We start from the raw sequence: 20,105 nt of genomic DNA, 5'->3' as shown, positions 1-20,105 counted from the left end.
CCCGCGCCGCCGCCCCCGGCGCAGTCTCGCGAGGCCGCAGTGGGCCGGGCCGGGCTGGGCCGGGCCGCGGGAGGCACAACAAACATGGCGGCAGCGGCGGCGGCGGGCGGCGGGAGCGGCGCAGGGCGGCGGTGGTGAGAACGGGCTTCCCGCCGCCTCGCGGCCTGAGGGGACGTGGCGGCGGCACGGCCCGCACCCCCCTGCTCGGGGTGGCCGCGGAGGGAGCCGTGACGCGCCTGCTCGGCGGCCGCTGGCTCCCCGCTGCGGCCTCCCTTGGCGTGACGGGGGCCGGGCGGCAGTGGAGGCACGGAGCGAGCGGGCGGGCTGGCAGAGCCGCGCTGCCCCGCCGGGAGCAGGAGCCGGGTCATCCCCTCAGCTTCTCTCTCGTTTTGAAGTTTGGAGGGAGGGCGCAGGTCTACGTGGAGGTGTCTTATAGTCGTGTCGCTTCCTGCCCACGCGTGGGTCGGAGGAAGGCGGAGGAAGCGCTGGGGGTGTTCACATACCGTCGGGCGTGGAAGGGGCGGGTGGTGGGGGAGTAACCGGCAGTTCTCTGCGGCTGATGACAGGCCGTGTGGGGCTCGGCCCGGCAACTCCGGCGCTGCCGTCGCTCGGCCCGTTCCCACGCGCAAAACTCCTCGAGAAAGGGCTTGAGTACAGTTTGGGGTCCTTCCCCTTCATATTTATACTTTAAGACTTTGCCCAGGAAAAGATGATAACGGAGCAGAGATGCCACCCCTCGCCACCTTTTTCACTTAAAAGAAAACGTGCTGCAGCTATGTGCTTATGGTCATACCATTCTCTTATAATGACTGTTCTTCCTCTCCATGTTAAACTGCTGGCTTTACCGTCTCTGGATTATTTTAAGTAAAATATTTACAGCACTCTTCATCCTTGCACATCCTGTGGTGCTCTCAGGCAATAGATTTAGTACATACCGACACTGTAACTGGTGTTACATCCCACGCTTGTACCTGTGTGAAGAATGAGTAATCAGTGTTGAACCTGTTACTGCCTAAAGCTGGAGAAGATGTAGTTGTCTGGGGAGAAAATTGTTCCGTGTAAGAGGGACTTGAGGAACATCTGGTGTGGTCAGCCCCTGCGAATGTGTGAAACACAAGCTGAGCTACTCATGTTTCTACTGATGGGAGTTGCATTTACTAGGTTGCAGTGGGGACATAGCAAGCATCTGATCTGTATTGTTCTTGCCAGAAAAGAAGTGCTGGTTGTATAGCTATTAAAAATACCATGTAAAATGACAGAAGGGTCTTGTCTTGCATGCAAATGTAAAGGTTTGAGGCAATGCTTAAATTCTGGCAACTTGCCTACACTGACATAAAAAAAGGAAGAGTGGATGTTTTCAAATTAAGTCAATGAGGTAGAGAAAAGAAGTTTTACACAGCTGATCACCAAAATAATGACCTGTTAAAATTTAAACATCACTGTGAAAGTAATGATCAAATAACTTCTTGTTCCTTACACGAAGGGTTACACAGAGTCTTCTGTGAAAATACAAACTGTTAATGTTGTTTCATGTTGAACCATTTGACATTTAGAGTGGTTTAATTTTAAAGTGTTATTTCTTCTTGTTATTATAATTTGATGAAAGTTGGCCTGGTCGGGTTTCTTATGTTACATTGTCCTGTTTTTCTCTTCCATATCTTTAATTGATATCCTGATGTCTTTCTTTTATTGCAGGAGACACCAACAAAGGGAACGCAAATTAACTTAAGCCTACAGGAGGCTGGTGACACCTGCAAAAGGGGGTAAGCAAAACTAATACTTAGCATTTAATGGTGATGACAATGATAACAGCTGAGCACATTAGGTATGATGTGAAAGAACTTACTCCCCTGGATGCCAAAAATGAACTGATGCTTGTAAATAACTTTGTGGTCACTTGATGCTTTGTTTAGTAGATATTGGAAAGCAAAAAGATACTCTTTCTTGAAGATGTAGCATTATCATTATAATCTGCAGGAATAGTGATGTGACTGACTCATTCTCCTCTTTCCAACTGAATACTAAGTTCTGTCCTTACAAATTCGTTGCAAATTGAGACTCTAGAGGTGTGTCATTTACACTGCCAGAAAAGAGTGTGACCAATGACTCCTAGTGACTATTTTAATTATTTCAACTGAAAATAATGAAATGGGTTAAAACTTTTATGCAAGATGGGAAACTAAAATTACAGGAGAGCTATGAAACCCTACTTTTTATAAGGCTTCTTTTTATCTTTGCTCATCAATGACATTCAGTAGGTTGCCCAACGTTATGGTTGCTGCTATTGATTTGCCCTGCTCTGGGAATTTTTTGTAGCCATGTGTTCACCAGAGAAGATATTCAAATGATCAGAGAAATAGAAATGTCTTTCAGTGAGCTATGTGGAACATCTTTCATATGAGGAAAGGCTGCAGGAACTGGGACTGTTTAGTCTGGAGAAGAGGAGACTGAGGGGAGATCTTATTAACAGTTATAAATATCTAAAGGGTGGGTGTCAGGAGGTTGGGACATCCCTCTTTTCTATAGTAGCTAGTAACAGGACAAGGGGTGATGGGATGAAGCTGGAACACAAAAAGTTCCACTTAAATATAAGAAAAAACTTTCACTGTTGAGGTGAGGGAGCCCTGGCACAGGCTGTAAGAAATATTGATGTTGCTTTTGCAGAATTAGAAAGAAATTAAGACAAGGAATTTTGACTGTTGTCTGTCTCTGTGTAATGTAAATCAGTGGACTGACCATAAGACTGTTACCTGTTTGTTTGTGATGTTAACTAGAGTTTTAAATCTCAGGACTGTGAGGAATGGGTGATAATATACAAAAACCAGACATCCCCTGAGTACCTAATCAATGGGGAAACAAGGGAGGGACCTTGTGGCCTGGATAGGGAATAAAAAGCCGAATATTGTACCTGTCAGGTGTGCCTACTAGCTAGGACACCCGTTCTTGCAAGAACGCTTAGTAAAAGTGCTTCACTGCAGAGTCTGACCTGAGTTATTTGCGAGAAAGCTTGTTTAGTTTCTCACAAGGCTGCCCCAGAGGGGTTGTGGAGGCTCCTTCCTTGGAGGTCTTCAAGACCCGCCTGGACATGTTCCTATGTGACCTGATCTAGGTGACCCTGCTTCTGCAGGGGGGTTGTACTAGATGATCTCTAGAGGTCCCTTCCAACCCCTAGCATTGTATGATTCTATGTGAAGGAGTGGATGCAGTCTTTGGAAAGATTTTTCTGTGTAATGTCCCAGTCCATGTCAAATCGTCCACAGGAAGGGGTTAACGTTCCTTTTACCCTGTGCTGTATTAAGGCACAAACAAAGTCCTGATTAAGGCTTATGAAAAGGGATAACCAAGAAGAGGGAAAGAAAGGAAGTGAAGCAAAAGTTTCACTAGCCATGGATCCAGAGGTGTCCCTGGGCATTGTTTCTCGGTGGTGGGAGTCTCAAGGTGTCTGGGCAAGGACCATGCTTATATTTAAAAGTCAGTTCTTTGTTCCTGTCTCATCAGGAGTGGGTGTCACGCTGTTTGCATCACAGGCTAGAGGGAGTGGAAAGCCTTACACCAGCACCTTCTGTTGTAACCTCTTGACCAGCTAAGGAGACGCCAGTTGCAACTCACCTGGCAAGTTCAGCTGGATCCAAGACAAAGGTTGCAGTTATGGGAACAGAGAGGCTCCCCCCATCCCTCTGCCAGATCAACACAATGTTTGAGACAATGTCAACAGCACCATCCTCAGTCTCTAATTCTTCTTCACTGAATACTGCGTTCACTCTTTCAGCTGTTGGTCAATGGCCGTCTCAGCTTCAACAATATCACTATAGCCTCGTCATGAAACCCTTCTTCTGACTGCCAGTGCCTTGTTTCTGAAGATACTTGGCTCTGTGTAAAGTCCATCAGTCTCCCAACCCCCTCCACATGGATGTTTGAGTCAGTCACTCCTTTTGTTTCACAACCAGTCGACACTCCGAGTTCTACAGGCTGGAAGTGTAGCTGTTTTAATAACTTAGAGCAGTAGAGTGTTAGAACCACTCTTTCAAAACACAGATATTATTTTCAAGCTTGTTTCCTATAACTCATGGGAGTTTGGAAGAATAGTGCACCTACATTTCCCTTTTTTTTATTTCCAGGGAAAGTGGAGAAGTTGTGCTTTGTGCTTTCGATCTGACCTGTTGGGATTACATTTTGGAGCATGTTTGCTGCTTAGCAGGGAACTGAAATTCAGGTATGATGTATTAACAAAAAAAGGACAAGCTGATTTTGATTATTATGTCACTTTATCCAGTTTGGTGTTATCCTTATGTTACTGTTGCTGGAAACGGTTTCCACAATAGTAGGTACTTGATGATCTTTAATAAGTTAATATTTCTAAACATAATATTCTTCTGGTTGTCATTTGTTCACTGAGCCATGCTTTATGACAAAGGTGATCTTCACTTAAAAAAAATACCCCGAAAAACAAACTCGTTTGTATGAATGCATTCAAATTCAATGACACCTGTGTTTTGACACTTTGTGTTTTAGGCACAAGAGGCTGTAAATGTAAAGTGTGAATATGGGTGAAAAGAAGCCAGAACCTTTGGACTTTGTAAAAGATTTTCAGGAATATCTCACCCAACAGACTCACCATGTAAATATGATTTCTGGATCAGTTAGTGGAGACAAGGAAGCAGAGACTCTTCAGGGAGGTAAGCTCAGTTCATTGCTATCAAATTTGGGGTTTGTGGGAATGAGTGCACTTTTTACACTTCAGATAACTAAGCAGAGTACTACAGATATGTGGAAGCATTTCTGATAGTCTTTTACACACCACAAAAGAGGCATATGTAGCTTTGTTTCAATCAGGTCATGTTTTTATAGTTCTGTGTGTTTAATGACCAGGGACATAGAGAAGCAAAAGGTGTTTGGCATATTCTCACAGCATGAGGGATAGTTATCTCACTGATTCTTGATTGAAATCTCTGTTGCATTATTCACAGCTGGGACAGAAGGTGATCAGAATGGTCTGGATCATCCTTCTGTTGAAGTTTCACTGGATGAAAACTCAGGAATGTTAGTGGATGGGTTTGAAAGGACATTTGATGGGAAGTTAAAGTGTCGATACTGCAACTATGCCAGCAAAGGAACAGCACGGCTCATAGAACACATCAGAATTCACACAGGTATGAAACATTCTGCAGCACTTTGCTGAGGCATTGTGCTATCAGCTCAGTGTGATGATCTGCAGTCAGGCCTTAGCATCTTCAAGCAGTGTGATAGTTTCTGAGAGTTAGAACTGGTTTTGGTTGGGAATTTTTAAGTGGACTATGTTTTTAAAGGTGTGCTGTGTACTTACTTAATGTGCAAATTCCTGCTCACATTTATTATGGCAGACAACTGGAAATAACTATACATGGGAGTAAAGTTTAGCACAAAAGCAGTGGTGAAAATTGAAGGGCTCTATAAATGTAGCTTTTGGTTTTTCCTTGCTAATCAGATAAGTGAAAAATGTACATGCTGCCACATAGAGATTTACTGGGGCTTTTCTTCTGTTGTTTTGATATGAAGAGAGTCCTGTTTTCTGCAACAGTCTATATGTAGAAGTGCAAAACAGTAATGAGAACAAAGTATTCTTATCAGTAGAATATTCAAACCTGAGGTCATGTCAGAAAATGAGTGTTTAATAAGAGTAACGAAAAGAAAAAGAAATATTGAGTGTGGCTTGTTTAAAAGCAGTTGCCATTGTTGGATTCATAAAGCTGAAGAGCAAAACCCTCAGTAAAGGTGAGAATATCCCGAACTGTTCGTGAAATCAGCTCTGACTCCTTGGCAAATGAGAGACAACAAAAGTTCCTTCTCACATCTGACTTTGGTGCTGCTGATACAGAAGACTTTGTGGATGTTAACTAGAGTAATAAGGATGTTGTAGGAGTTTCCAATAGGGCTTCTCCCACTGAGTGCTGAGGTTGGGATTGCCCGCCCTCACTTCCTAAACTCCTTCCCAGAGGACTGTGGGTGTGGCTGGATCCAGTCTCAGCCCTCAGCCATAATGAAGAGTTGGGATTCTGGGTTCTGGCATGGAGTTGGAGCTCTTCTTACGAGAGCAGTCTCAAACCCAGCAACCCCTGGGCTGTTGTACCCCTGCAGTCCAAGTTCCTCTCCCTGTGACAGTTTGATCCAATAGCGCTACTCAAGTCTGAAGTCTTCTTGTTCCTTTTTCTGTCTCCAGCCAGTGTCTATTCATGTCTTGGAAGTTGGTTTCTGTCTTAGCTTATCTGCACTTGAGGACTCCCAGTGCTTTTTAACCCTGAAGTTAGTGGCCTCAGGCCTTAGGAGTCACATAGTTGCACAGCTTTAGCAAGTCTCAGTTCATCCTGGTCTTGCACAATTAATTCCAATATTTTACAGTCAAATTATTTCAGTTTCCAAAAAAGGAAAAAATAATAAACTGCTTTCTGCAAAGAATGGAAGTTTTTACAGGTTTCCAGTAAGACAGGCACTGTCCTGAAACTTCATTTCACCTTGGATAGGTGGCTTTCTGGGACTCAACTTGTAAGGAAACACATTATACCTTGGATATAACTGTAGCTCTCTTTAGGTATGGTTATTCTTAGTCAGATCCTCACTGCACTGTGAGTCATTGCTTCTGCACAGTAACTCCCCTTTGGGAAAGTCAGTGCTGCCTGCACAGGCCCTACCTACAGGCTTAGCTTGTTTGTACAAGGCACAATGAGATAGAAAATAGCAACCAAGAAGAAATCAAAGAGTTCTGAGGTTCAGACTCTGAAGATCTTGTAAGTTCTTCTCTTGTGCTACTGTGAGCTGCCTCTGTGTGTAGCTGTTGCTGTTTTCAGATTTCCAGTGGAAATTTTGTATAGTTCCAATAGTGGGTAGAATACTGTGACTTATGTGCCTGTATTTGACACCTTGTTAATGCTATGGCTTGTTGCAGATCTGCAAAGTAGCAATTGATTTTGGAGCATATTTTTGTCTACTTTTTTGGCAGCTTCACCTACCATTTGCCTCACATAGTATATGGACAAGGGAGAGGTATTTTAACAGCTTTACTCTGTGCAGTGCTATTTCGGAGCTTGAGAAATTAGGGTTATGTATTGGGAGAAACTGTACTGCAGACTTAGGCAGTAAGCACGACTTTTAAATGGTACTGAAAGATGCAGAAGTAACATCAACTTTAAAATGTCATGTCTTTTGGGTAGCATATAGCTATTGCCATCTAAAAACTTGCATCCCCAAGCCCACACTTACTACTGGCCAGTTGTCAACATGAGCAGATGGGCTGCTAGAGCTGTTGCAGGAGACAGAAATTGCTACTAGATGTTGGTATTGTGCATTTGCTGATTCTTGATGTTTTTTAAAGCTCTGTGCATAGGATTCCTCAAACAGAATGACTGAAATAATATCTTGTTACTTCACATTAAACGCTACAAATTTTAGCCATACTAGGGAGAAAAAAAAATGAAATCTTCCTTCTTTAATTGTCCAAATGTAGATAGTGGTATAGAGTCAGCACCACTTCTCTTACTCTAGGAATTGCTCACCTTTTTTATACTCTGAGATCTTAGGTTAACAGTTTATGTTTTCAGAATGTGTTCTTGCCACTTCATTAGGGAGTAGAGGTCAATAAGTGGCTAGAGGCAGCAGAACAATTCCTGCTGCAGATGATGACTGTTTCAGCACAGCTGCAAGATAATATATACAAAAGCAAGAAAGATTCCAACCAAGAATTGGGATGCTGAGAAATATCCTCAAAAATCTCAGACTTAGTGGTCAGTATTCAGAAGCAAACACTCTATGAGCTACACAAATTCGGGTTTTAGGGCAGAACACAATACTTTGGGTTTGTGCCTTGAGTAATATTTTGAGTTGTTTTTCATGGTCTCAGTATTTGACATGTTTAGCTTTATACCAGAAGGATGGAGCTTTATGTGTGGGGTGACTGTTGTCTCAGGGCTGCTGCAGGTATTCCTGTTGTCAGAGGGTATACACATGACTCATTTGATCAAAGAAACTTTGACAAAGGTGCTAGGAAAAAGTAGCCATAGCCAAGTTAAAAGCAGTGTGAATGATCTCTGTTTCAGAAAACTAGCTAGCAGCAAGAGAGGGATGCAGAGGAGACAACCTGCTGTCAGAGCTTCAACAATTTGGTCACACCTTCACACAGTGAGAGCTTTGTAGCCAAATTACTAGTTCAAACGTGTTTGCCTAATGAAGTACCAGTAACTATACAATGGTAATACCAATATGTTTTTTGATATGGTATAGACAAGAATCTCTTGCTGCCAGAGGCCTTTTTGTTTCTCTGCATAGCTTCCCTTTTGCCTTTTTACAATACATTTGATGTCCTTAATTTTAATGCACACTGGATGGTGAACTGATGGCAACACCATTTTGCTGTTTCCTAATGGCTTTTCAGAAAGCCCCACCTTGTTTCTTTGTACAGAGACAGGGGACTCCAGAAGAAGCAAAGTTGTTTGTTTGGTTTGCTTTTCTTGCTTTTTTTACTTGAGGGCAAGGAGATCCAAGACCTGAGTGTAGTTTTGCTCAGAAGCATAGTGGAGAAGCATGGCAAAGAGCCAAGAGATGGATTACATGGACCGTGAGTGACTGAATCAGCATTAAAATAGAGAAGTAATAGCTGACTAGTAGCCTCAGAGCGATGTAAATAAACAGATAATGCCACTTGGATACCCTGCAAGCACAGCAAGGTATCTGCCAAAGTAATTATGACCCAGACATGATCACACAACCCTTACTAAGTGCAACTTACAGCAGAATGAACTTCCTGCTGAGTCTGCCAGCAGTGTAATTAGTAGTTCACCAGCTGTGTTGTATTAAAAGGGTGCAATATGGGATGCAAATCTGTATCTCTGTGTAACCAGTTCAAAATGAAATAAGCCCATTCATATCAACAAGTTCTTTGTGAATGCAGGGAGTTTGTCAGTTTTTTTACATCATTGTGCCAAATCCCCAGACCTTTATACATGCATGTATATGAATATATGTATATGCTTATGGAACAGTCGTGGCTTCAGTTAGTGCAAATGAGATACCTAGAGGTGGCACAGCAATTGCTTGCTTTCCTTTCAAGGAGCCAGTAGTGTAGGAAAAAGTAGAATCCTTTATTCAGTATCCCAGGTTTTGATTCCAAACTGTGAGATGGTCAACATGGGAAGGGCTTAAAGTATCAGTCACATGCCATCATATTGAGCCTGTACAGTGCTTGTAGGGTTACAGTGTCCCTCACTGCATTCAGTCTGTGGCTCTTAAAGTTGTTCTATGTGATTTGTGAGAGCCACAAACCAGGTGTATTGGCCTGCATTTCAAATAGTAGAAAATGCTTCAAAAAACGCCTGTAAAGGCTGAAGAGAAGGAGCCCACTCACATTTTGTTGGACTTTATTGTCTGTGTGGCAAGAGGATCAGTTGCATGGCAATGATTTAGAAATTGACCTGGCATTCTAGGTAGGAAGATGAGGTGATGTTTCATTTCAGCACTTGGACATGTGTTAAAATCAGGCATTTCTAACATTGCAGACCTGGATCTAAGAACTCCTGAAAGACCAATCGATGAAAGGAAAATGCAAAGTCCCAAAGCAGTATGTTACAAATATTTTGACCACTAATTATGTTTGCAAGTTGTCTAAGTACTTTTAAAAGTGTTAATGTGAATATATCTAAGTATCACTTAACAGAAGAGCAGAGTTCTACCTATTGGAGAGGAGAGTATCTGGTGCTGTCATGTCTGAGAGAGCACATGGCTGTCCAGGGATTAGCTGGCTTTTGTTTTCTTCAGTAATTTTAGCCACAGGATCATTTAAAACAATTCAGTTCTTGAGTGGGTGCATGTGTGCATAGGTTATTGAGCTAACAGTTCCAAGATGTTCAAGCATAGGAATGTTTGGAAGATATCGAAAGGACACCCTCCCTTGATGATTAAACACAGTTACCATTAGGAATGATCATGTCTTGGTGGTACAGGCATTCCTGGAGGCAGCTGCTTATGTGCTTTATAGGTGAGGTACCGTTTGCATCCAGTTATGAGCACCGCACAGACATCATTCCATTCAGTCCTTGGCATTGTTGCTGCAGTTCCCAGTCAGATTATCTGTTATGGTCACATTTTGTTCTTATGCTTACTGCCACTTGGGTGAGGCAGAGATGTCTAAATGTACTCCTCTCTTCCACCAAATCACAGCTAAACAAAGACTAGTAGTGTCCTTGCAGCCAAACTTTGACCAGCAGCTCTCAGTCAGCTACTTTCTGTTCCCCAAAAAGCCTTTTTCAAGCACTCTGAGACGCTCTCGTGTCGTCTGTTGTAATTTTCCAGGTGAGAAGCCCCACAGGTGCCATTTGTGTCCCTTTGCATCCGCTTACGAACGTCACCTGGAAGCTCACATGCGGTCGCACACGGGCGAGAAGCCGTACAAATGCGAACTGTGTTCCTTCCGCTGCAGCGACAGAAGCAACTTGTCTCACCACCGCAGGCGCAAACATAAAATGGTGCCTATCAAGGGCACAAGGTCTTCCCTAAGCAGCAAGAAAATGTGGGGGGTTTTGCAGAAGAAGACCAGCAATTTGGGGTACAGCAGAAGAGCATTAATTAATTTGAGCCCACCTTCCATGGTGGTTCAGAAACCAGACTACCTTAACGATTTCACTCATGAAATCCCAAATATCCAGACTGAAGCTTACGAGAGCATGACAAAACCAACTCAGAGCGGTGGGTTGCCAAGAGATCCGCAAGACCTCATGGTAGATAATCCTTTAAACCAGCTCTCTACGTTAGCTGGACAGTTATCTAGCTTGCCACCTGAAAACCAAAATCCAGCCTCTCCTGACGTTGTTTCCTGTCAAGATGAAAAGCCTTTCATGATCCAGCAGCCTGCTGCACCTGCAGTAGTTTCAGCTGTGTCAGCAAATGCTCCTCAAAGTTCATCTCCAACCAGCCCAGATCCTCGGCCTACACACAATCAAAGGAACTACAGTCCCGTGGCGGGTCCCAGCAGTGATCGCAGTGCCCACACCAGTACTCCCAGCATAAGCAACAGTCAACCAAGTACTCCAGCTCCAACCCTTCCGGTTCAGGACCCTCAGCTTCTGCATCACTGCCAACACTGTGACATGTACTTTGCGGACAATATCCTTTATACTATTCACATGGGATGTCATGGATTTGAAAATCCTTTTCAGTGCAACATATGTGGGTGTAAGTGTAAAAACAAGTATGACTTTGCTTGCCATTTTGCAAGAGGCCAACACAGTCAGCATTGACTGAGAACACGCTTTTGTTTAGTTTTTTAACATATTACAGTATATTTTTCATACTTGCTGAAGGAAAGCTTGCACGTGCCCATAAGGAATTGTCACATTAGTGAATTTGACAGAGGAGGCAAATTGATTTCCATGTCGTCGTAAAACTTGCCAGGGAAATTCTATAGAAGATGTGGTTGTTACTTTATAGTAGCCTTTTAAAAGTGCTGAGGTAGCATTGTAAGAATTGGAATGAAGTCTCTTGCTCTTAATCCCAAGAAGCATTCTACAAATGTAGAAGCAGAACGTATGTCCTGACACACAAGATGTGATTACCAGACTATTTACTAGGCAGGACAAACCATGAAGCACAGGGAGTGAATGTAATGACACGTGTGGTTACTTTGGAGACATATTTATCCTTAAACGTGGCTGCTCCAAACTGGGAAAACAAACAGAAGCAACTGTCATACAAAATCAATTTGGTGTAAAACTTGCTTTGATCTGGTGAAGATGAATAATAAGTTTTTGCTTAGTATAGTCTGAACTTTTCGTGCTAGGGCTCAAACGCTAATTTAAATATTACTTTTAAAACTCATCACAAAACTAGAAGAGAACAGGTTGTTGTGAATGAAGCTGTGGTAGGGAAAGAGTTAAAAGCTTGTCATTCAATGGTCACTCCAAAGGAAAACTAAAGATGACACCTTATTTAAAAGTACACTTAAGCAAAATTTGACATCATTCCTTTTAAAAGGAGGTAATGTTTAAACAATCCTAATAAAGAGCTTGTAGAACTAATATATATCCCATGGGGTTTTCAACTGCCTTAAACTAATTTGTAGATATTTAAGATTTGCACAAGTAGGCTTCTGTCCTGCTGATAGAAGTTCTAATAGAAGCAAACAAGAGGTTTACAAAGTCAAACTCACGTGTTCAGTTTTCTCTTGGGCCAAGCTGCAACTGGTAGGTTGCCTGTATGTTTGAAAGTTTTATGATCTGGTTTATTGGAAGCTTTGGCTAACTTGGAGGTCCCTTGGTCTTGTCCCCTCCCCCAAATTTGTTGTCCTCAAAATAAGGAAGGCTTCTGGGTTTTCTGAAGGATTCCTCTGACAGGCAAACGGATACTGGCTGTTTGCATTTGAAGTTGTCACAGTTAGTAAATGTAGATGGCAGATGGTAACTGAAGATGTACATGAAATCCATTGCACATTTGGTTGGTTTTTATGCTGTACATCTTCCTTTAGAAGCACCTAGGCTAATGGACAGGCACTTTAATACAAACCTAAATAAAATGTCCTAGCAAAAGTAATGAAAGCTCTTCATGTGCTACACAGGAATTTCAAACAGGTGAAGAACTTTTACTTCTCACATCTTTAGCCATGCACTTTTACCTTAGTTTGTCGTACTTGCGATAAACTAAAGCTTCCCTTGTATAGTCCCCTTTTACTATCAGCAAAATATGGCAGCAATTATGTTTTGTTAAAAGCAGGAAGATTTTTTTCAGTGTTCTGCAAGTCAGATGCTGGAATCTGAGTAGCAAACATTTGGCTTATTCAAATTGATACTGTGATGGGAGCTAAAGCTTCCTGAAGAAGTTAGGCAGAACTTAGGGCAGTGTGGGTGTAAAATGGACGCAGAGGAAAGCATCCTTCTGAGAACTTTTAGCTTTAGAAGTAATTTTGACTTTAATGAATTAGAAATGTAGGAAGCAAATGTTTTTCTCTGCCTGACTTCCCATCTGTTGAGTTCTCCATGCTTAGGTAACCAGTTGGAGGATCTGGATTTCTGGTTGCACATAGTCTTGTCGTAATGAGGTCAAAAATATGCCTTTGAAGTATTTCTGATGTAGAGAAAGTGAATGTCCATCAGGACTTTCATTGGCAGTGCCTGTAAACGTTACAGACTTTTCTGTCGGCTAATGACTTAGTGATTTAGGAAAATGGCTTCTGAACCACGATGCCCCTGAAGGAAATTTTAGATAGGAGAATAATTGGGTCACTAATAGTGGTGTGTGGTATCAAGAGGAAGCCTGCATGGTGTTTTTGAAAAGGGGCACTCATTTAAGAGAGGATCCACTGTTGCAGGGGAAGGTTTGTTCTTGATGATAGAACTCAATATGAAAAAAAAAGTCTAACCCCAAACCTTGCAAACTTATGTTCAGAACTATTTGAATACTGCTGGCTCAATACCACTGGGATAAGACAATTAGTTTGAAAGTCTGTGAACTGTCACACAATGGTAAAATTCTTTTTCCTTCTTTCCTTGTGCAAGCTCCTCTTGGCAGGGGGTTCTTGGGAAGCAGTAGGCAGCTGTGGGGTTCATCCCTCGATTCTGCAGTCAGATCCATGGGGTGGATCCCTGGCTCAGAGGGATCCTCCCCAGTGTGTCACCCTCTGGAGAGTCTCAATTTTTCAACAGTACAGTGTGTCCAGTTGTGCCAAGCCATAAGCTGGTTGATCCTGTTTCCTTCTGTCTACTGAGTAGGTTTGGAAGGCGTATTTTCATATTAGTTTCTCCTAATTTTGTACCTATTGTTCACTATAATTTAAAGACCTGAATTAGTACTGGAAAATTGGAGTATGACCCTGGTGATTCCCTTGCACAAGCAGGTCTTACTCAGAGCCGAGGAAAGACATTTGTTAGGAACTGTGGGATCGAGTCCTCACTGAGTAGGACTTTTCATGTTGAGTTCTTCACGTGCTATCCTGCACTAACTTCTTGGTGTTTTCTTTAAACAAGCAAACAAACACCAAATCTTTATAAGGTGGTAATTAGCATTTTAACTTAATATTAACAGGGAAGTTTGGGAATGAGCTGAAATTTTTCCATGGCTTGGCTCTGTTAAATTCTGTAGTTGCAAATTTGTGGGGGTTTTGTTTCTTTGTAATAGATTATTTTATAGATTTGTTGACATTTTTGACATGCACTATTTATAGTACTCTTAAGGCAGATTTATTGAGACTGAATATCCCAGTGAACATGCAACTATTAGACTGAAGATTTTAGTAGATTATCACAGTTAATACTTAAACCAACTGTGAAGCAGCTAAGAGGGAAAAATAGTTGTTTCACAGATACATGTCTAGATGAAGAGGATTTTGACATCAGGCTCCGCCCTGGAAAACATCTTCCAACAGTGTTTCCAGCAAAATGATCTGTTGCTATTTGTTTTGTTCCAGAATGTTTGAGGAGTTTGCTTGTTTGGGGTTTTGTTTGTTTTTTTTTTTGACAAAGGGAATGTAATCTAGAAGTCTTCACTGGCAAGTTTTCTATTAATTTGAACCTTGTTTGAAAATCTACAGCAAATGGATGTTCTGCTGCAGGAAATCTATTCCAGGCTGAAGCATTTTTCACTGAGCAATCTTTGTGTATGTGCTTCTCGGTACCTGCTTTGTTAATAATATGCATTTCAGTGTAAAGAGCATATTTTGTATGCAAAAATGAAGCTTGTTAGAGTTGTAAAATAAATTTTATTGTGTAGTGAATGTTTTCAGATGACAAGGTTAATTCTCAAATAACTCAACTCTATCTGGTGTAGTTCATGTTGTGGAGCTTTGCTTTTGTAAGATAGGAATAAAATAACACTTTCTAACTAAGTCTTACGTTAATTCTTAATTGCCTGTGCTTCAACAGGCTGAACTGGTGAACTGCTCATGACTAGCTGGGGCCTGCATATGGTAACAAGTACCTTTGGAGTAAGCAAGGAATTTGTTTCCTTCTGCTTAAACTGAAAATGCTTAATCTTAGTGCTGAACCAGGGCACCCTTTCACTCCTTTTTTTGTGTCTGGTTCTTGGCCCTTCAGTTCCAGAAGCACAGGGAGCTGCTGGAGAGAACTCTGCAGAGTGCCACAATGATGATGAAGAGAGTAGAGCATCTCCCTTCTAATGAAAGGCTCAGAGGGCTGGGGCTCTTTAGCTTGGAGGAGACTGAGGAGTGGCGTCATTAATGTTTACAAATATGTAAAGGCTGGGTATCAGGAGGATGGAGTCAGGCTGTTGTCAGTGATGGCCAATGATAGGACAAGGGGCAACGGGCACAAGTTGGAACAGAAGAGGTTCCAAAGAAACACAAGGAGGAATTTCTTCAGTGTGAGGGAGAACTGGAAGGGGCTGTGCAGATGGGTTGTGAAGTCTCCTTCTCTGGAGATATTCAGAACTCACCTGGATGAGTTCCTGTGTGACCTACTCTAGGTGGTCCTGCTCTGGCAGGGGGGTTGAACTGGATGAGCTTTTGACGTCCCTTCTAACCCTTAAGATTCTGTGATCTTCCCAATTCTTTGTTTCCTCATACTATTTCCTTATTATCAATAGTGCTTCTATCTGAGATGAGCTGTAATCACAGTGAGGTGGTTGTCACTGCATGTGGACCTTCTGTATACATTATTAGCAACTTCAAAGGTGGCACTGAGTTTTTCAAGTTTCTTTGGGTGCTGGAGTTAATCCCACACCTGGGTGTCTGTGCATGCAGCTTGCATGTTTCTGCTTCATTGCAGTTTGTCAGGGAAACAAGCAGAGAAGCCCAGAGCCATCCATCTCACTTCCTCTTTTTATGGCTTCCCAAGCAGGTGTTTGCTGGAAATGCTCAGCAGCCACATGTGACAGAGCAAAGGTCGCCCCCTGAGGTGCTCTTCAAAACCTCAGCTGGAGGCAGCCCTGGGAAAGCTGATCCAGCTTGACATTAGTCCCGCTGGGAGGAGATTATTCCTAAGTGTTCCTCCCAGGGTGACTACTTTCATGATTCTGTGGAATTTAAATAAAATCTAAGGCTGGTTTGTTGTTGGTTTGATCTTCAACCACAGTATGCTGGACTGTTTCTCTTCTATAACAGGGAGAGGAGTTAGAGAATGCACAAGTTTCTGCTGAAGGAAGCTGTCTCTCAGATGTTTTCAGCTGTGCTGCTGAAAAAGCACTGCATTTGAAACATTCTGGACTCTTTAAAAAACCCCAAAACACTAACATCCTCTTGCCATTATTACTTTAAAATATATTTATTAACTACATTGGTTGCCTCATGTTGGAATGCAGAAATGGCAGTGGTAGCAGGGTCAGAGGACTGGTTTTGGCTGCAAGCTTGGCTTTTCAAATGGCTTCCTTGCCGCAAGCCTTCCAAAAACCCTGCTTTGAGTTTGTTGAGTTCTTCTGCCAGGCTCTTCATCTCACTTTGGGGCACTTTTTTATCTAAAAGAAAAGAAAAGCTGAACTTCATGCTTAAAGACAAAATTTAGACAGGCTCATGTTCTGCAAATAAATCTGACCAGACTTCTGAAGGCAACTGCCTTCAGCTGCACAGGGGAGAGTCCTCAACAATTTACCCCAAAGGGGCTTCCTAGGTGTGTTTTCACGTTGCCAAGCATTTAGACTTACCTTTGGCATCCTTCATGGCCTGGGAGATGAGGCGCCTGCAGGCCTGGTCAGCCTGATGGACAGTGCTGGCTGCACACAGGGCTCGGTCTGCATCCTGTCCAGGGCAGCCAGCAAGAGGAAGAACACACATAGACACATAAAACTTGATTTAGACTCATCTACTTTGGAAGCACTCTTTGAAAACAAGTAACAAACTCCTGCATATGCTTCTTCCATGTGGAAACACAGTTGCTGTTTCCCAGTTTCTGTCACAGTTGCTCTGAATGCAATCTGGGAGTAAGTCCCTCATTCCCCATCACCCAAAAGAGGCGGGACAAGGAAGATGAGCAGCGTTACCTTTTGCTCAGCATTCTCTTCAATTTGCTTCACTGGATTTTCCAAAGCAGTGGCCAGCAAACTAATTATCTGCTCACTGAGAAAACAAACCAAAGCTCATTAATCAAAGTTTTACTGAGGGTTTTTGCCTCGTTTGGTAACACCGCCTCCCCACAGGAAAAAAGCACAAGTTTTCAGTTAAATTTATGAGGCAATCAATGAAATAATCTTTATACAGCAAGTTAGATGAAAACTAATTACAACTAAACCTGCAGCCAATTATTTCCAGTCTTAATGATTCAAACAATATACACACACTTTTAACAACAGTTTAGAAATGCAGTTAGCTTGGGGGTTGACTCTGCAAAGAGTGATGGCTGTGAGGTCCCAACAGCTAGCATGCAATGATAACCACACAGAACACTTCTAATGTACTGTCTTTATACAGAAGAAGCCTCTACCCACTGATTTATGAACACAACATTTAGTGAAACCCTGTCACCAATCCAGTGGCATTACTTATCCTCTGATGAGCAATCAAAACTTCTCAGAATGAGGCTATTCTCTTCCCAAGTGTTTTTCTTGAGATCTGGCATTTCTATTCTCTGTGCCATTAAATATATTGTCTGGTCAGGTAACGGATGACTTCTCAAACGATTTCTCTTCAAGCACAATTCAAGTGGACACTCTAAAAATAACTGGCAGAAGCTCAAGGAATCTAGAAAAAGAGAAAACAGTCGATTTTACCTTTAAAGCATTCAAAGTTATGAGCAATGTGCACAAGAAAGGCTTTATATGAATGGGGAACTTCCACACTAGTTCTGAGCTTGAAAAGAATACAAATCTAAAGAGAATACAAACTATTTTCCTTCATGGCTGCTCAAGTAGTAATTTCTGAGGCACACAGAGAGGCTTTAAGTGATCTAGCAAATTCTAATAATACAGTAATAACGTTAAGTTGGTGCTTACTATACGGCAGGAATCGAGCAATTAGGAATAACAAAGGTTAACAAGAGCACATAAAGAAGGGCAGCTCAAGTGCACTGAATTTCCTACGAAGCGGAAACACTCTTCAGCATCGGCATAAAGAGCAATTACACTTGCGAGCCAGCTGGTACACCTCGTATCTCATGCTCTGGTAATAAAAGTTGTCATCCAAGATCAAGTAGAGCGGCCTGGACGCGTCGGCGGTTCCGGGGAGTCCTTCGGCGGAGGGGAGAAGCCCCTGTCGCTGGCAGCAGGCGCGGAATCGCTCCCAGGCCGGCTGCGGGGGGACAGCGGGGTCCGGCGGCCCGGCCCCGGGCAGCAGCGTCCGCAGCAAAATCTCCAGGCACTGCAGCAGCTCTCGTCGGTTCCGCTTCCAGCGGGGCAGCTGCGGAGGCAGCAGCGGAGGCGTGAGCGCCCGCGCTACCGGCACGGCACGGCACGGCACGGCACGGCACGGCACGGCACGGCACGGCACGGCACGGCACGGCACGGCACGGCACGGCACGGCAGCGGGAGCCGAGCGGAGGGACAGGCCCCGCCTGAGGCACGCGCCGCGCTGCCCGGCAACGGCCGCCGCGCGCCCCGGCTGGCCAATGGGAGCGGGCCGCGCGCGGCGGGAAGGAGGGCAGCGGCACTGACCAATGGGGACGGCCCCTCGGGCTCCGGCCCCGCCTCCTCCGGGCGGAAGGCCTCCGGCGGGATGAGCTCGTCGTAAGTGAGCAGAGCGCAGGCCCAGCCCGGGCGCTGCGGGAGGCGGCGGCGCAGGGCGCGGGCCAGCGTGGACTTGCCGGCCGCCGGCAGCCCGCACAGCACGCACAGCCCCACGCGGCCGCCGCCGCCCGCGCGCTCCGCCGCCGCCGCCAGCGCCGCCCGCAGCCCGCCCGCCGCTCCGGGGCGCGTGCGCAGAGCCGCGCGTGGCGGCGGAGGCCCGCCCCCTGGCGGGCGCAGCGGAAGCGGCAGCGTCCCCTCAGCTGCGGACGGCGGTGACGCGGGTGGGGACCGCGCGTGGGGCGGCTCGGGGGCCCGGCTGTGCCCAGCCGCGGCTTTTGGCACGGTCACAACATCAAGCTACTACCAGATGTCGTGTTAGTTTTAGAATCGCAGAATGGTGGGGGCTGGAAGGGCCCCGCAGAGCTGCTCCAGGCCCAGCCCCTGCTAAAGCAGATTCCCCTCGCTCAGGGGGCACAGGAACGTGTCCGGGCAGGTTTGGGAACCTCCCGAAAAGGAGCCTCCACACCCTCCCTGGGCAGCCTGGGACCGAGTTCCCTCCCCTCAACAAATGTGGGGCTTTTTGTGTTCCAGCTTCTTTCCATTACCCCCTTGTCACCAGATACAACAGAAAAAAAGTGATGTCCCAACCTCCTGACATCCACCATGACATGTTAGTAAGGCCAAAACGACAGAAACATTTAGTAATACCAGTTAAAGATGCTGAGGAATGAAGATGACAATTCTTTGGAAGGCACTCCTTGCCCGTGTAGATTTCTGCCTGCAGTTTACTTTGGGTTCTTTCATCTATCTCTCGCTGAAATGGCCACCCAAAGGATGAGAAATATTTTCTTGGTAAGGCAATTCTGTAATTTACTCACTCTCTTTGCAAGTTTGTGTTTACAGAGTCCATATGAGCATGGTCAGAGTGTGATGGGCTCTGCGAGGTACAGGCTGATCAGTACCCACAACTTTGCTCTTGCCAGTGGGTTTTTCTCGGTGTGGCAGCTGCTTTTTCATGAGTTGCCATTTTGACATTCGTGCATTTTCCTCTAGATTGGTACCATTTTCTAGAATGAGAACCTGTAGCTTTTGCAGTGGAATTGGTTTGTCATGAAACGTCTCAAACTGTAGCAACCAGTAACGCTGGTTAAAACAGAGTTAAAACACTGTTCAGCTGTATCCAATATTTCCCAACACACCCCTTTTTCTGTACCCACAGAGATGGCTTGTTTCATTTAGACTCAAATCCATTATCTCCAGAGTTTCACTCCACTGCTAGTCTCCCTATATGAGATTACTTTTACAAACTACTTGCACAGGAAGATGAGGCAGCAGGGAGGTGATCAGAGGTGGGATCTGGATGCAGCTTTGACAGGGTTTCATGGAAGACAGGGTGGAGGAGCAAGTACAGCTGTGTGGGGCAAAGGCTGCAGCAATACGCTGTGCTGAGGGCACAGTCCAAGAGGCAGTTGGGCTGTAGACTTCCCAAG

At 44.2% G+C, this 20,105-nt stretch overlaps 2 protein-coding genes across 4 annotated transcripts; one reads left to right on the top strand and one right to left on the bottom strand.

The window, feature by feature from the left end:
* The first annotated feature begins 55 nt into the window (after positions 1-55).
* On the top strand, positions 56-14,829 carry IKZF5 (IKAROS family zinc finger 5). 3 transcript variants are annotated; one of them, XM_062001262.1, is made up of 6 exons: positions 56-134; positions 1,696-1,763; positions 4,119-4,213; positions 4,513-4,676; positions 4,968-5,150; positions 10,315-14,829. In XM_062001262.1, exons 4-6 carry the CDS (start codon positions 4,544-4,546, stop codon positions 11,256-11,258), a joined length of 1,260 nt encoding a protein of 419 aa, XP_061857246.1. In that variant the 5' UTR covers positions 56-134; positions 1,696-1,763; positions 4,119-4,213; positions 4,513-4,543; the 3' UTR covers positions 11,259-14,829. The 3 variants fall into 3 exon arrangements, with proteins under 3 accessions (XP_061857246.1, XP_061857247.1, XP_061857245.1); XM_062001263.1 differs by lacking the exon at positions 56-134 and adding an exon at positions 158-1,058; XM_062001261.1 differs by lacking the exon at positions 56-134 and adding an exon at positions 158-1,375.
* A 1,381-nt stretch (positions 14,830-16,210) lies between these two features.
* On the bottom strand, positions 16,211-19,650 carry PSTK (phosphoseryl-tRNA kinase). Its single transcript, XM_062000735.1, has 7 exons — positions 19,578-19,650; positions 18,544-18,947; positions 18,016-18,289; positions 17,437-17,635; positions 16,939-17,014; positions 16,603-16,696; positions 16,211-16,416 (listed from the first exon to the last, which is right to left on the bottom strand). The coding sequence occupies exons 1-7, from the start codon at positions 19,648-19,650 to the stop codon at positions 16,211-16,213; spliced, it is 1,326 nt and encodes a 441-aa protein (XP_061856719.1).
* Between the last annotated feature and the right edge of the window lie 455 nt (positions 19,651-20,105).

Source organism: Colius striatus, chromosome 8, assembly GCF_028858725.1.
Source record: "Colius striatus isolate bColStr4 chromosome 8, bColStr4.1.hap1, whole genome shotgun sequence".
Taxonomy (NCBI): Eukaryota; Metazoa; Chordata; class Aves; order Coliiformes; family Coliidae; genus Colius; species Colius striatus.
This window is presented reverse-complemented; position numbering and strand designations above follow the sequence as displayed.

Coding starts and splice junctions, on each gene's coding strand:
- PSTK (XM_062000735.1), bottom strand. CDS start 19,650: ATGTCAAAATGGCAACTCATGAAAAAGCAGCTGCCACACCGAGAAAAA. Junction 18,290..18,543: donor CCGAGGGGCCGTCCCCATTG/GTCAGTGCCGCT, acceptor CTGCCTCCGCAG/CTGCCCCGCTGGAAGCGGAA. Junction 16,417..16,602: donor GGCCATGAAGGATGCCAAAG/GTAAGTCTAAAT, acceptor CTTTTCTTTTAG/ATAAAAAAGTGCCCCAAAGT.
- IKZF5 (XM_062001262.1), top strand. CDS start 4,544: ATGGGTGAAAAGAAGCCAGAACCTTTGGACTTTGTAAAAGATTTTCAG. Junction 4,677..4,967: donor AGCAGAGACTCTTCAGGGAG/GTAAGCTCAGTT, acceptor CATTATTCACAG/CTGGGACAGAAGGTGATCAG. Junction 5,151..10,314: donor ACACATCAGAATTCACACAG/GTATGAAACATT, acceptor GTAATTTTCCAG/GTGAGAAGCCCCACAGGTGC.